Source organism: Juglans microcarpa x Juglans regia, chromosome 6D, assembly GCF_004785595.1.
Source record: "Juglans microcarpa x Juglans regia isolate MS1-56 chromosome 6D, Jm3101_v1.0, whole genome shotgun sequence".
NCBI lineage: Eukaryota > Viridiplantae > Streptophyta > Magnoliopsida > Fagales > Juglandaceae > Juglans > Juglans microcarpa x Juglans regia.
In genome coordinates, this window is record NC_054604.1 from 1,352,213 (window position 1) to 1,368,555 (window position 16,343).

Below are 16,343 nucleotides of genomic sequence, written 5' to 3' on the forward strand. Positions count from 1 at the left end.
TAAATGGTTGCATATTCTTCATGTAGTCAACGTAGATGCATGTATGGTATTCATGTACCATCGCCTCTAGCCAAAATTGCTTTTGATGGATGTGCGTGGTCTTCACATGCTTTTGAGCTCAATTGCATTCTATCTACCTTTTGTTTATGAGATGTGTTACGACAACAAAAAATTTTTATAAAAATAAATACGTAAATTAAAATGATTTCATATATCTACTTTAAAATAAAAGTAATTTTATAATTTAACATATAAAATCAAGTCATATCAATTTATAAATTTACTTTTATGAGATTTCTTTGTAGTTAAAGCATTACTCAAACTACAATTGTCTTTCTCTAACAATGTAATGGAAAATCTTTCATAGCAAATGCTGAGAGTATCCTCATTGGCTTAGCCAAAAACATTTTCAAAATTTAGTTAATATAACATAAATTTACATTTGTCTATTCCATTTAAATTCAAACCTCACATTAGATTATCTATTTACTCTTTATATAATAAAAAAATATTATTAATTTAATAATTTTTTTATTTAATTTATTTTTATCACATTTTGTAGTTCTACCAATTAAATGTTAATAATAATTATATTTAAATTAAATTAATATTAAAAAAATCATATTTTTAAAGGTCATTTAATATTAATAACAAAAATATTTGATTAAACTCATCTAAAATTCTATATAAATTTCTTAATTACTAACCAAATATCAAGCAATATACCAATGTTCATGTCAATAAGAAATCAACACCTACATAAACACCTACAAGAAATTACCATGTATGCACTACCAACACCTACATAAATCTGCACATGAGAAACTATTATTTTAATGTTTGTTGAAGTTACTGTAATCTTCTATATTTGTTGAATGACTGTAGCTGAAATTTAAATTATTTTAGTACTGCCCAATCAAATGTGAGGTCTTTTTAGCATATATTATCCAAATTTTAGCAATCTTTAAATTTTGACGAAGCCAATAAAAATACTCTAAACTAATATTTTACAAAGCGCACCTCATAACAATCTACAACTGAATTGCATAAAAAAAAAAAAAAAAAACTCCTGTGATAACACCTCCCGACACCATGCTAAGGAACATGGAATAGCTCAATTTTTTTGGAGCTATTTCTCGATTTTTATCTCATGATTTTTAACTCAACCAACTTGTTTTTGGGTGCTTGCCACATTTATTTATTAAAATAAATAACAAAATGTTCATTATGATTTAAATTTGTTGTTACAAGACACCAAACCACAACTTCAGCTTTTGTACCAAACCATTAGGCCCACGAGCACTTTTGATTGGGCTGTTCTGATGTTGTTCCGGCCCATATAGACGATTCACTCACCGTCGTAACGGCAGTTCTGAGCTGGCAGGTTGAAATCTAGCACGTGTGAACGCGGCAATAAGGTGGGTCCACTTTCCGCGTCGCATGGCGGCGAAAAGTCAAAGACCGACACGTCGTTATCAATCTCAGACAACGTTCTCTATAGAAAAAGATCCCTTCTAGACGCCAAATCAAGCGCCCACGTGTCTCTTTTAGTTTTAAAACCACGACATTGCCAATGAAGAGGCGAGTATAGGCAGTCTTCGTAGTCTCGCGGCTTCGTAGTCATGAATTATCGACAATTTTTATTTTTACGATCCACTTAGCACGACTGATAGCCATCGGGTCCCGTTAGATCAGAATCTGACGCACAACAATAAGTTTAATTATGACCGTCAGATAGTGTCAATTGTCGAATGAACGGATAGGATTTACGGAATTGCGGCTCTCGGGCCTTTAAGTAGGGGAGCGAAGTAGCCCAGTTCTCTCAGGCTTTCACGTAGTTCCCCCCCTCCCCTGCCCCCTTCTCTCGCTGTTTTTCGTTCGCTCGGTGAGGAGGTCAGCGAAGAAGTGGTTTTGAAACTAGGGTTTGGTGCCCTGCGCAATTTGCGACGTCTCTGTTCGAGAGATCCAGGTTTTGAATTGGAGTCGAGCGAAGCAAATCTAGGGTTTGTATCGTTTTCTCGCATTGTGTTGTGCGGTTCGTGCATTCTTTAGATCGGAATGGTGTTTCCTCTCGATCTAGGTTATTGATTTCAGGGTTTTCTTTTCCCCCTGTTTAGGTTTTTCTCCCAATTATTTATTATCCGTTGTGCTGTTGAATTCCCTCAAGAGATTTATTATCCGAAACAAAGGAGGAGGGTTATTAGGTTATTGACCGACCGAGAAAGTGAGGTTTTCTTTGGTTTGTGGGTTTAGTAAGGTTTGGGGTTTTACATTGCGTGGATTGGGTGAGTGCATAATGTCGTGGTTAAGGTTGTCCCCGTCGTCATTTATAATCTAGGCCTGTTAAAATTACTACTTGATCAACTATTTTGTAAATTTGTAAGTTGTGAAATTTCTGAATTTTGAAATTGGTATTGCTGGAGAATAAAAGAATACAACATTATTATACCAACAGTCTGGTACCGGAATTTTGAGCTTTTGGCATCTTTTCAAGTCGAATGCTATTGAGGATAACCGAGCAAAGCGCCACAATTTTGGGCTAAAGTATTGATTTTTAGATCATTTTTGGATATTAAGGAAAATAATCCAATTGGGTAATGATGGAAATATTCACACGTGTCTTAATTTGATACTTGAGTTGGATTTTGGCTTATTTCATAGATTTGGGAATCTGCTATTTTCTAAGATTGATCAGGGTGACGTTGATTATTGCCACAGTTGATATGTGCAGTTATTGGAGGTTTTTCTTATGGCACCGACCGTTCCCATAGAGTTCACTGGACAGAAAGAATCGAGGAAGTTTTCATTGCCCCCAATGATGGGGAAGTCAAGGAAGTACTCTAAAGGGCATTCGTCTGGTTTTGTCCCAGATTTCCGGCATGCAGTTGAGACGATCGGTGAATCAGAAGGTTTTGGTAGTTCTGGAAGGGTTGACACTGAGATGACTGTTTCTGGGGATTCATATACCCGCAAGAGGAAATGCATTAGCTTGAATGCGGATAGTTGTGATAGTTTTGTTGTCCCAACGCAAGTTTTGTCATTGTCGAAAATGTCACGGTTGGAAAGGAAGGACTTAGAATCGAGGTTGAAAATGGAACTTGAACAGGTCCGGACACTTCAGGGGAAGGTTTTTAGTCTCAGTTCAAATGCTGTAGTATTATCCCCATCTAGTGATATCCGGAGCTGTAGTGATGGGAAAAAGAGGCCTCCACTTGAGAGTTTCCAGAGGTCATCTGAAGTATTGGCTCCGCATGGTAAGAAGCGGCCTCCTGCAGTGGGGCGTAATGGGTCGCGCCCAAAGAAGAGTAAATCTGGCCACTTTGAACCAGTTAAACTGGCTGCACCAGCAAACACTTCAAATGCTTTGTTGATGGAAAAGTGTAAGATATTGCTAGACGTTACGAGATCACATCAGTATGGGTGGGTTTTTAATGAGCCAGTTGATGTTGTGAAGTTGAAAATCCCAGATTATTTCACCGTCATCAAACATCCAATGGATTTGGGTACGGTGAAGAGTAAGATAGCTTCAGGTGGATATTTAAGCCCACTCGAGTTTGCTGCAGATGTGCGGCTTACTTTCTCTAATGCTATGACTTACAACCCACCTGGAAATGATGTCCATATCATGGCAAAAACACTCAGTAAATTTTTTGAAGCAAAATGGAAGGCTATCGAGAAGAAGCTTTCATTGACGACTGATGAGCAATCGGTGCCAAGAGCTGCTGATCACTTAGAAAGTGAAATTAATACTCAAATTCCACCCTCAAAAAGGAAGAAAACCGTCACACAGAATGATGCCAGTGTTGAGCCAGAGCCTGTTAGACTGGTAATGACTGGTGATGAGAGGCTGAAACTGAGCACAGAATTGCAGGCTTTGCTGGTAGAATTGCCTGAAAGCATAGTTGATTTCTTAAAGGAACATAGTGGAGGGCAAACCAATGAGGAGGAGATTGAGATTGATATTGATGCTCTTAGTGATGATACCCTGTTCACGCTAAGGAAGCTTTTAGATGACTATATGCTGGAAAGACAGAAAAACCAGGAAAAAGCTGAGCCTTGTGAAATTGAGGTATCTTTCTTTCTCTTAAAGCTTGTGTTTTTCTTGCTGTGCGAATCAATATTTCAACTAATATGTGCTTATATCTGATAAGTGTCATTCTTTTCTTGCTGCAGTTGCATAACGAGTCAGGGTTTAGCAATTCATCTTTGCAACCATGTAAAGGTTTTTTACTATCTTTACTCTGCATCTTCACATGCTGAATAGGCCTTTATATCGTTCCAGGGACCATTTTAATCTCATTCAATTCATACTCTCAGGCAATGACCATGCAGATGAGGATGTGGATGTCGTTGGCGGTAATGATCCTCCTGTTTCAAGTCACTCTCCAGTTGAGATAGAGAATGATATAGCCAATAGGAACAGTAAATTCAGTAGTTCAAGTAGCTCCAGTGGGGAATCAGGCTCTTCATCCAGTGGTTCGTGTATTTGCATACCCTATATGTGTTTTTTGGATTTACAGTTTGTTTTTAATCTACTAAAATTTGGAAAATGGAGTGTATGGTTTCAACATTTATACTTAATCCGTTTTAGATCAGGATTCTGTGGAGAGACATGGTACACAAATTAATATACTGCTGTACAGTTATTATATACATGATGAGACATTTTTCCTTCTGGAATTTGGCTTCAACCTTTCTTATCCTTAAATAACATTGCAAACTATTGTTTTTTTTTTTTCCTTAAAAAAGTATATAATTAATGCTTCCCGTGCATCATCTTATATAGTAGCTTTTACTCTTGCCTTCTTGTTTTCAAGCCAGCCTGTTGCTCTGTAACTCTTTTTTTGCACCTTGGCAAATAATTTTAGTTACTGCTGTAGTGGGCTGGAACGGTCATTACTTGCTAAAATGGAGATGAATATTTGATTGTAATAACTTGTGATATAAGTGGGGTTCATTAGAACTGAAGATGACTCCTAGCCTTTCCTGTAGAGTTCTAATTGATGCTGTAGTGGAGGTCTGCCTTCAAAGTATTTTTTTTCTGCCAAGTCCCTACACATATTATTGTATCTTAAAGTGTAAAGTTATTTGTTTCAATAGCCCTAACCTGTATTTTGGGAATAGCTTCTTGTTATTGCATCTACTTGTGGGTGGAAAGGAGAGCTGAATGTTTTGAAGTGGAATTTTTCTGAAAGCTTTTCTATTAAACCTTATTCCTTTACGATGAGATTGATATCAATAACTCCCATCCGAGATAAAGTTGGAACCTTTTAGAAATCAATATCTATTGGATAAGGTAGTGGAGCCTCTGAGTTTTATCTGAGTCTACCCTCCTGTCTATATACAGGTCTGGTCACTCTAGTCTGCCTGTATGGTGCTTAGTTGCCCACTTGTTAATTTCTTTCTCTAAGCTTTGGTTAACCAGAATTTATATGGATCCCTTACACTTGGTATTGATCTATGTTTTCATTGGCTGCATCCATATGGTCTGAATTCCCCTCGAGCTTGGTGTTGCTGTTGTTCTTGTGACCACAGAATGACATTATTGGCCTTGCCATATAGCTCAAATATTGCTTCTAACTTTTCCATGGGTTGTATTGTGGCTATGGATTTTGTTTGTTGGAGAGTGGAGGTGGTGTCAGTGGTGCAGGAGAGGGTTTTTTTTTTAATTTTTGGCATGTGTTTTCAGGTAGACTTTGTTAGTCAGGAAAAGTCTTTCTTTTAACTTATTTCAGGTGCACAAAATATAGACAATATAGGAAATAATTTTGTTTTGACAAGATCTTTGTTAATAACTGCAAAGGCGCAACTCAAGTACACAAGCAGTATTCAAGGAAGACACTTGGCTAGTAGAAGAAAAAGATACTAGAAAACCATGTAAACTAAGGGTTGTTTGGAAGATGGGATGGTTTCATCTCATTTCATCTCATTTTCTTCCCAAATATCACTCAAACACAAATACTTTTCAATTTCAAATTTTCAATTTTTTCATCTAATCATTACAATTTTTCCAAACTTCCAAACTTCCAAACAAAACACAAAAAACAATTCAACCTTTTCAAATCCCAAAACAAAAATTATATTCTAATAATATTTGAACTTTGTAATATTTTTATTCTATTTTTTCACTTTCCTTTTCCAAAATCCCATAAAACATCATAACTCAAATCATTTCACTATCATTCACAAACTATTTTACTACTATTCATAAATTTCTCATGTCATTTCATTCTCCAAGCATCCCCCAAGTCCATTAAAGTTTATAGCTGCAGTCCATAAGGGAAGATTATGTGGATAAACTATTTTAAAAGAATACTTAAAACTGAGACAAATGGAGCCTTAGGTTATTCTTATGTTTGGCGGGGTGTTTACTAAGGGTTGGCGGTGGGTCAGTCAGACCTGCCTCGCCTACCCAACGGCCAAGCATGCGAATTATGTAAAGAAATTTGAGAATGCGGGCATGTGGACCTCACCCGCTTGGTAAAAACCCACCCACCCGCCTACTACAGCTAAGTTCATATACAATTAAATCCTACATTGAATGCGCCGTGGGTTTCGAAGGCATGGCCTCATTGGCACAGCCGTGTTTTGTTAGACCCATGGTTGTGAAGGTGCACACCTATGGAAAGCATGAATTTGATTCATGACCAATCGGTCTTGAAGGCATGGACTCATGGCATGGCCATGGGCCTCTCCATCCCATTGGAACCACGGTTGTGAAGGTGCATACCCACAGAAAGCACAAATTTGACCCATGGCCATGGTCGTGGGTCAAAATTTGAAGGCATGGGTTGACCCATGACGTTGGAAGAAGGCATCGATTTGACCCATGGCCAAGGTCGTGGGTTTTGTGCTTTTAGCAGTGAGCTTTAAATGCATTTTTTTTTACATTTTAATGAAGAAAAAGATTTATTTTTTAAGCATGTGACGCTATAGCCAGCTGCCAAAAGTAATATAACACATGGTTTAATAAAATAAACCTGATAATTAAAAACGCTGGGATTGCATTGTAATGGAGTATTTTTTAGTATACTCCAACATTGTTTGTGTTGTTTTGGGCATTGCCTTTTAGATGTATTATGAATTTTTTATTCAACCATATAGTTTATTCTGGTTATGGCTATCGAATATCATGGTTATGTATATTTACATTCAAATTTTATATAATTAGTTGATCACTTAGTTGTCATGTTGCATAAGAGACTCTAATAAAAGATTTAATATGCTAAATATATTATCAGTCTTTTTTAAAACTTTTTAAAAAATGTGTGCTTTACTTTGCTCAGGTGTGCACTTTGCGCCTAGGCTCTAGGTGGCTTATGCGCTTAAGTGCACCTAGCGCTTTTAACAATACTGTACCATCGCGATTAGGGTGGGTAGTAGGCCTAGTGTTTACTTTTGTGGGATTGGTTTTCCACTACCACCTTGTCTGACAGCTGAATGCAAGGCAGAGGACTTGTTGTAGTTTTCGTACTTGGGGTTTCTGCTGGTAATAAACTAGAAGTTTCAACTGCTTTATATATAGCTTGAATGATTTTTTAAAGTATTTGATTCTTTACAATTTACATGGCTTATGGTAATATGCCTGATTGAGGATATGTGGGTGATTAATGGGGTCCCACCTTGCCTGGGAGGGACAAATTCATGCCCTTTATAATGATCCTAAGGGGCTCCAATTATAAACTTGACCATTCCTTTTAGAGTATAGACTTAGATGTGACTTGAGTTTTAATTGAATTGTTACAAATAGATTATTATTTTTTAAATGCTTGCTCTAGTCTTCTTGCAAATATTTGCGCATCTGAAAGTTAACTAAGATGACCCTTTGGGTAGTGCGTGTTACATTTAAGCTGTATATGCTTGTGATTGGCATAATTGTTTCCTTGAACAGTTGGCGTTTTAGTATATAAAATGTCATAGCTCCTTTTTCCTGTCTTTTAAGTCTTCTATGTTTGTTTTTAATTGACAGATTCAGATTCAGGCAGTTCATCGAGAAGTGAAACAGATGCTGCTAAAGGTCCAGTTCCTGTTGATGTTAAGGTATATCTTAACATCTTGAAAAGTATCGTATAGGAACATTATGGACAGAAACTTTGTCCTCTTTCAGTGGGGAGTTTTTCTCATGTCGTCTTTTTATGGCAGGAAAATCTGGGCTCTGGGGCCACTTCAGACCCAAAGAAAAACGATCTTGGTGATTCAGAAATTGAAAATTGCGAGTTTCTAGGTTAATTATGTGATGTGTGGATGCTCTTGGATTATGATGTGGCGGCCTTTGTATTCCAATGGGAATATCTTGTGTGACTGTGTCAGTCGATGTTCTGAAGCTTTTTATCCCATTTCTTGTACAGATTCGGTAAATGGAGTGGGGCTAGTTGAGCAGGACTCCCAGTGCAAGCCAATGTCTGCCGAGGCAGATGGCCATCAAGATGGTAAGCATGAAATCACGAAGAAAACTATCTGCTGTTAGTTTTGGGGCATCATCTCATCGCTTCATGATGTAACCTTATAGGGGAGAGTGCTCCATCTGAGAGGCAAGTCTCCCCGAGAAGCTTTATCGTGCAGCTTTATTGAGGAGTCGATTTGCTGACACCATACTTAAAGCTCGAGAAAAGGCACTTGAAAAGGTTGGTTGGATTTCTGCTGTTTATTAACCCAGCTGTGTATGTACAAATATCATTGCAACTTTTCCTTGAAATTTTGTTATTCACCATGTGATGCTGGCTGGGTTCAGGATGAAAAGCGGGATCCTGAAAAACTGCGACTTGAGAGGGAGGAACTTGAAAGGCGGCAGAAAGAAGGTTTACATTTGCATTATGTTGAACATTTGATGTCATTAATCATTTGCCCGTCTGGAGTTATTTCCAGTTAGTTACGGGACATTCCATTTATTTCTTCATTTGTTATCATTAGAAAAAGCTCGATTACAAGCTGAGGCGAAGGCGGCTGAGGAGTTTAGAAGAAAGGCTGAAGCAGAAGCTGCAGCTGAAGCAAAAAGGAAGAGGGAATTAGACAGAGAAGCTGCACGGCAGGCATTGCTAAAGGTAAGTTGGACGGAGCATCCTACAGCTGAAGCGGACTACAATCTTTTCTTTAATGTTATTGAAATGCTTCTCTGTTTTTGTAGATGGAGAAGACGGTAGATATCAATGAGAACAGTCAATTTATGGAAGATTTAGAAATGCTCAGGGCTGCCCACGATGAGCATCTACAAAGTTTCGCTGAAGAGACGAGCCCAGATCATTCTGAAAATGGTTTCGGTAGTTTCAAACTTCAGGGTAGTAACCCCTTGGAACAACTTGGACTATACATGAAGGACGATGATGAGGATGAAGAAGAAGTTGAACCACCTGAGAGTGCTCCAGAACCAGCAAACGATGTCGAGGAAGGAGAAATTGATTGATCTGTTAATATCTTCATAGCTTGATTAATCAGATAATATCTTCATATTGTCCAACCGATCACCAGTCGCGGAACAAGACTCGAAGATCATGATCAACACTCATTTTGCACCTTGGATCTCCAAATTGCGTCTTTCTCAGCTTTCAGGGGGCAATTTCCTGCTTGATTGTTGGGCGTCAAACCTTTGAAATGAGTGGAGATGGAATAATAGCAGAAGCATGATCAATATAGTAGCCATGGGTTTGGTTTGGGTTTGGCTGTTTATGATAAAATACATGGTTTTGGATTGGGATGTGGTGTGAAGTTCTGAAATGTGTTGGCATGAAATTTCTTGGTTTTGATCATTGATGTGCTCTGTGGCTTTTTTGACAGGAGATGTACGGTGTCAGGATATTCTTATTTGTTTTATTTTTTGTAAAAAAAGAAAGAGGAAATCCATATATGTAGTAGTCCACGTGATAATTTTAGAGAGGCGAAAATGTAATATATTCTGAAGTTGAGACAAATGGCATTTACTCATTTCTTCATGTCATTATTCCCTGAGCCACGGTCTGTCTGGAAGTCGAAAGTGTAAACGAGGCTATAAATGTGAAGTTAACACGATGAAAAGATCTCGTATATGCATACTGCGGGTTTTGTATCAATATTTCTCTTTGATTACATTTTCCTCTTACCTAAATTATACGGAAAATTGCTTTACAGATCTTTGCGACTTGACTTTTTACCAAATTGTTTCTTAAGTTTCGAATAACTTTCCAAGATTTTTGGGGTCATCATCCCATCCCTTTGTTAAAATACTAAACTGATAGTAGGTGTATTGTATAATTAATAGTAATATTAGATACAATCTTAAAATATGCATATTCAAAATTATCAACTTTTATAATTCTAAAATTGTATAAACTATTTCTCTATAATTAATAAGGAATCTGCAACCATTGATACATAAATGCACGGTGGCATTGACAACTATAATTATAGATATATTGCCACATCATAAAAATTGCTATGTCATATTAAAAAGAATGCTATACAGTCATGGTTGTGGCAATGTCCACTCCTTTTGAAAAATAGTGAAATTTATTATTAAAAAAATTAATCTTTTTATGTAAATTCTATATTTACTTGGCACTTGCACATTTTAAGACTGTAAATATTATTTCTTTATAATAAATAGGTTGCTGCTATTGAAAACAACCTCAATGTGACTGAATATGTCATGCCTTAAAAAATTTGACTAATCAGTCTTTTTTTCCCCCTTGTACAAGAAGGGTCAGTGCATTCCCGAACATTTCTCCTAAGAAAGAGAGCAAATGCCATCAGGCTGCAAGGACGTACAATCATTACAACTTGGATACAAAGGAACACAAGTCCAGCATGCACTGCTCGAAGATGAATGAAACACGTTTTCTGTACCAAGTAAAATGTGGATAAAATATCCTCGAATAAAAAGGCATTAGAGCCTGAGGAACATGCGGTCACAGAGTAGAAGACCACCTGAATTAATTCTCTCAGTTTGGTTCCATTTTTCGAAGAGAAAATTTTCATTGCTTTGAGCCTTGAGATATTCGTCCATATCAACCCATAATCCTCTCGATTCACCAGAACAAGATTGGCCCCTAAGTTCTCCATTCTTATCTTCTCCTATGTTCTTCATCAACAGGCCATGAATAACTTCAGGGCTCCAACTCCCACAACTGCTGGCAGAATGATTTCTTTGATTTTGTGCACTGGACACTTCCTATAATATCAGTCCCAGGGAAACAGAAAATTATGAATGAAGATACAGCTAAGTAAAAGGTTTAGGAATAAGAATTGTCAGTGGCATATTAGGCAAAATTAGAGCATAAATGTATAATCTCGGCGCAGGCCTTGACCTGATCACCCCCACCCCACTCTGCCAACAAAGAATTGCAACCAGAAGAAAAATAAAAAGTACCTGGGTTGCATCCAGTAATCTATTTGGAGTTACTGGTGGCTCTGCCTTTCTCATGCATGATTGAGTGGCATCATTGCTAGCTTCCCAGTGCAACCAAGGCAGTGCAACCCCATCCATTTCTACAGGAAGAGGATCAGATACCGCTGGACTTTGAAGAGTTTCTAGCTTGATAACTCCTCCTAAAGATGAGTTTGTATCACTCCTTTCTCCGTCAAGAGAGGAAATGTCTGTATCCTCGATGTTAGAAATGAAGTCTTCGATATACTTCTCTGCCTCCTCAGTCAATCGCTTTGACATCCTACTTCTATCCTTACTCCTCTGGCAATAACCATATCAACTGAAAAGTTAACTCACTTTTACCCTCTGCAAAGAGGAGAATTATTTGGAAATAACCATAACTGATGGAGAGATTTGTCTGTCAATAAATGCAAACCCAACAATCTGCTAGAGTGCAAACGAGAGACAGTACCTTTCTAGTTCCTGAAGGTTTTTCTACAGCAGTTTTCTTTGGATCAGGAAGCAATTTGTTCACAATCTTAGACAGCTCCCGACCACGACGCTCCTCCAACACTATTTTAGACAACAAATCTTTTTTACGCTTCTCTGACTGTGAATTCAAATAATAAGATCCATCACTTTCTGAAAAACTCTTCACAAGATGGCACTATCTAAAGAGTGAAAGGTTATTGGATGAAACCTCAAAAAACAAATTGAATAAAATGTACTTAAACAGGCTTCTTTCCCCCTCGCATGGAAGGCAACTCATAATAAATGTGGTCTAATGTTCTAAAACATATTTTTGACAACAACATCCATTTATGAAAGTATTTTCCCTAGATAACAAAAACCCAGTATAGTGACTACATCCATCTAACATCCAAAAAATAAGGAGCACACAAACCCAGACTCAGTTCTATAGGAACTCCTGCCCCTTAAAAGTTCACATATTTCTACTTCCCTGCATATAATCCACCAGACATGAAGAGACCACCTTCGAAATTTATAACTGTACAAGCTAGGTTTTTTCCACGAACACTGAAGCAACACTAAATTATGCACAAATACCACAAAGACAAAGGCCACAACTCCATTGCGATTGAGCAATGGAGCAACAAAGATTGATATTCTCACCCCTTTTTTAGGATACAAAACCAGTGCACAAGAATTCTCCGGTATTATAAGATTATCCTTGCAAGAATTCTCCCCAACGTGGCTATTGAAAACAAAGAAAACTACTTTCAAAGATGCCTCACACTCCGAATACTCTTCCAAGTAAGATCCAAGCTACTAACAGCTACAAAGTCTTGGTACATACAAACATAAAAAATTATTTCTACTCAACTTCCAATCCTTTGGTCAACCATCCCAAGACAAATACGAAGTGAGTACGGCAAGCCAAGGAGACAGTTAGCTGACTCTAACCACTGATCTTGTACTGTTTGCACAAATATTGGAATCCAATACTGCAACACTAAGTTAAAAAAGTAGTGCAAATTAAACTCAGATATTCACAAGACAACATATCTATTGTGAAAAATTATTAAGAAGTACATTTTTTAAATTCTCAAAAGGATAAATGCAACACCCTTCTAAAAACCGGTTATGGCATATTAATGGAAAACTCACAACGAAAGCTAGAATGATTTGATAGGTTAATCAAATCCTCTTAACAAACAATCACCATGAGTGATAGAGAATCGTTGATTGCATTTCTCGTCTGCAAGAGTAGTATGGGTTGAAATTACCATGGAACAAACAATTTGATATTACCTGCTCCAATATTGTTGAGTAGTTCTTTCTGATTGAAGAAACAGTCTGAAGAGCACTGGAATTATTTGGTTGCAAGCAATCATCACTTCCTGAAAAAGAGGTCTTTGTTTTAGCTGCTTCCTGAAAAAGTTGCAAGGACTGCTAGTTAGTTTCTGCAATCACAACAAGGAATGAACCAAATTTGCCAATGCCAATGTTCTATATCCCACACGTGCAAATTCTGCACAAGAAATAAATTACTGACTTGTTCAAGTCCCATTCTAATCTCCTCCACAGAATTTATAAGTTCTTCCCGCATTGCTGCATACAATTTTCTGTCAACATCATCTGCAGCAGGGTGCTCTGCCTGAAGAGGGGAAAAATGACATTGACTGACATAAAAATATAAACTTTCTTTCCTTTGGTCTAGGTAAAAATAAAAGTGAGGCTGTGGTTATTGCGTCACTGTCATTTTACACTGGAAAAAAGAAAAAAGAAGAAAAAAACCTTCTTTTGGGTGGAAGCTGCTCGTGTTCTCTTCTCAATCCCCCTTCTACTGGAATCAGCATCCTTTCCTTCATCATCAGTAAGGACAGAAGACTGGCTCTGAAAGGTCCAGATACATTGTTTTAAATTCAGTTCTGAATACTTTTGTTTTGATAAGTACTCAGTTCTGAATACAAGTCCGACAAGAAATCTTTTATCGGGATTAACTATAACTTTAAAATTAAGGTATGCCAGGGTCTCAACCCAAGCATTAGATTGTCTGTCTGGGTGGTGTCTTTATTACAGAACTCCCAACTCAAAGCTTTCTAAATTTCAACAAGTACAGACAAAAAAAAAAAAAAAAAAAAAAAAAAACAAGACAAGACAATGAGCCATAAGAGAAAGAAAAGGCTTACAGAATAGCCATCATGGGACTTGAGATCTTTTTGACTAAAAGACCTTCTCAGCACTTGTCTTTGATTTGAAACTACTGGCCGATTGGATAATGGCATTTGGTTGTTTCCGCTACCAAAACTCTTCTGATTAGCACAATTGCTAGAACTCTGAGAATGGTCTATATCACTCTGTTGTTTAGAAATGTATATACAAATGTAAGCAAGCTAAAAGATTTTCTCAAACTCAAACTTTAGCTAAGAAGAAATGTGTTCCTGTTTAGGAAAAAAATAGTGATATTAATTTCCACCACTACTACAGCAAGCTCTCTGACTGAATTCGTCCATCAAACTCACCGTCGGATACTTTTTTTTTTTTTTTGGTAAGTAACTCACCGTCAGATACTCCATAAAAGTTATTATACAATTCATAACATCCTTCTATTATCAATAAATAGAATATCACAACGAACACTTGAATATGAAGAATAACTTTAGTACTGTATCCAACACATTTCAAGGTGTATATACACAGAAATATGGAAACTGTCATTCATAATACATATCCCAGTTGTAGCCTTGATTGGTTTCCCAGTACAAGTTCTTTGTGCAATAAACACCACGCTTAATTTTGTGTGCATTTCGTAATCTATTTCATTCAAAGCCCCCATCATATACACTATATGAATGCGTATAAATCAATTTGAAGTAAGGAAAAATCAAATTAAAAAATTCAAATTCAAGATAAGTGTGTAAATATAGACAATCTTCAAGACAATGCTTTATTTATTGCAAAGCAGGAGATGAAGCTAAAATCTTCGGCACGAAAATAATTTACTACAAAATAAAATCCGTGAATTCAAATTCCAAAATAAAACTTAAAAGTACAAACATGCAAACCGAAATCTCACCTCGGAATCGCTAATCCGACATGGCACCACCGAAACCGAACGTCGCCTCCTCGAATTACTTTCTGCAGCCACCCTTCCGCCACCGGAGTTGTTACACACATTGCCCCTCCCATCTGCACCCGCTCTCGAGCTTTGCCTCGACACCGACCTCCCCCGTCTCTGCGACAACGACGCGAGAGACGGACTCGCAGGGACGCTCTCAGGGCTCCTTGAACCCGAGCGTCCTCGGTCGCCGGAGCCGAAGAACTCGGTGGCGAGGTCGTCGAGGGTGATCTCCGGGAAACCCGAGCCCCTCACCGTGTTCACAAACTTTCCTCTCGGAGGCGGAACGTCGTATTCAAAGTCATCAGCTCCCGATGGAGGTAACCGGCGCGAGAACCGGCTGAGACTTCGCGAGCGGCGGTGAGCCGAGCTATGATTGGACGAGCCGGAGTCGTCCAAGGACGACGATGAGGCTCCTATCGGGGTTCTCTTCGTCGTGGATTTGAACGCCGACGTCGCCATTTGAACGCATGAACCAAGAAGCCAACGGAAATAATAAATATCTACATATGGAAGGTTAAGGCTTAAAACTCAGTAATTTGAGCATTTAGTTTGCATCTACTACATCCACAGTTCACAGAGAGAGAGAGAGAGAGAGAGAGGATTTTAATGATTTGCAGAGGAAGATTGGCGGAGAGATCGATATTTTGGGAAAATTTGAATTAACTGAGCTGGTTAAGGCAGGAGTAGAGGGAAGGGATTGAATATGAATTGAATGAGGTATGGAATTTTGCCGGATATTTCGAATTTGCCATTTTGACGGTTGAGTTCATTTTAGTTGGCTGGGCAGGTATACAATTGTTGTCTGTGTCTATCATGTGCAGCTACTACACCATCAAGTAATATGTATCTTTTATTTTTCTTCTTTTTTGGCCATAATAAATATCGCATAAATTTACAAAGAGTGAATTATACCTAACTTGAAATATTAATGCTTAAATACACAAGAAAAATGCTTGTTACAAGCGCCCGGTACAAATAGCATGTAAAGGTAACTGACGTAAAGATACTTGATGAGAGAGATTGAGCTGAAGAAAGAGAGACCGAACTTCTGAAACTGATGAAAGAGAAAGACCGAATTGATGAGAGAGAGACCGAACTGATGAGAGAGCGAGAGCTGATGAGAGAAGAAGAAATTTTCATTTTAAATCTGAACGTCATCGACGACTATACGCCAATTGTATCTATCGACTGTATATAGATGAGCTGAATACACAAAATCGATCGACATGCGAACATTTAGCGACGACTCTTTCGTTTCGTTGCTATATGTCTGTCTGACTGTCAACTTTTTTTATCTTTAATTACCGTAGACAAAATATTTGGCTTTTCTGATAAAATATTCGCGGGAGCGAGCATTTACGGGAATAAATGGTGGCTATTACAACGTATTTTTTACACGGACGGAGACTGCTAAACTCTCCA

The 16,343-nt window shown here is 37.8% G+C and overlaps 2 protein-coding genes across 4 annotated transcripts; one reads left to right on the plus strand and one right to left on the minus strand.

Annotated features, from left to right (window-relative positions):
* The first annotated feature begins 1,821 nt into the window (after positions 1-1,821).
* LOC121234031 (transcription factor GTE10-like) lies at positions 1,822-9,931 on the plus strand. The gene is given in 11 exon segments (XM_041129829.1): positions 1,822-4,069; positions 4,174-4,222; positions 4,318-4,476; positions 7,970-8,040; positions 8,143-8,212; positions 8,349-8,429; positions 8,510-8,536; positions 8,539-8,624; positions 8,732-8,798; positions 8,911-9,041; positions 9,125-9,931. Coding segments are annotated over 11 exon segments (2,337 nt in total). The 5' UTR covers positions 1,822-2,749; the 3' UTR covers positions 9,401-9,931.
* An 895-nt stretch (positions 9,932-10,826) lies between these two features.
* Positions 10,827-15,687, minus strand: LOC121234032. Of its 3 annotated transcripts, XM_041129830.1 has the most exons (8): positions 14,877-15,684; positions 13,990-14,157; positions 13,595-13,693; positions 13,353-13,454; positions 13,109-13,228; positions 11,808-11,945; positions 11,339-11,656; positions 10,827-11,140 (listed from the first exon to the last, which is right to left on the minus strand). In XM_041129830.1, the coding sequence occupies exons 1-8, from the start codon at positions 15,378-15,380 to the stop codon at positions 10,856-10,858; spliced, it is 1,734 nt and encodes a 577-aa protein (XP_040985764.1). In that variant the 5' UTR covers positions 15,381-15,684; the 3' UTR covers positions 10,827-10,855. The 3 variants fall into 3 exon arrangements, with proteins under 3 accessions (XP_040985764.1, XP_040985765.1, XP_040985766.1); XM_041129831.1 differs by lacking the exon at positions 13,595-13,693 and having other exon boundaries at positions 14,877-15,686; XM_041129832.1 differs by lacking the exons at positions 13,353-13,454; positions 13,595-13,693 and having other exon boundaries at positions 14,877-15,687.
* Between the last annotated feature and the right edge of the window lie 656 nt (positions 15,688-16,343).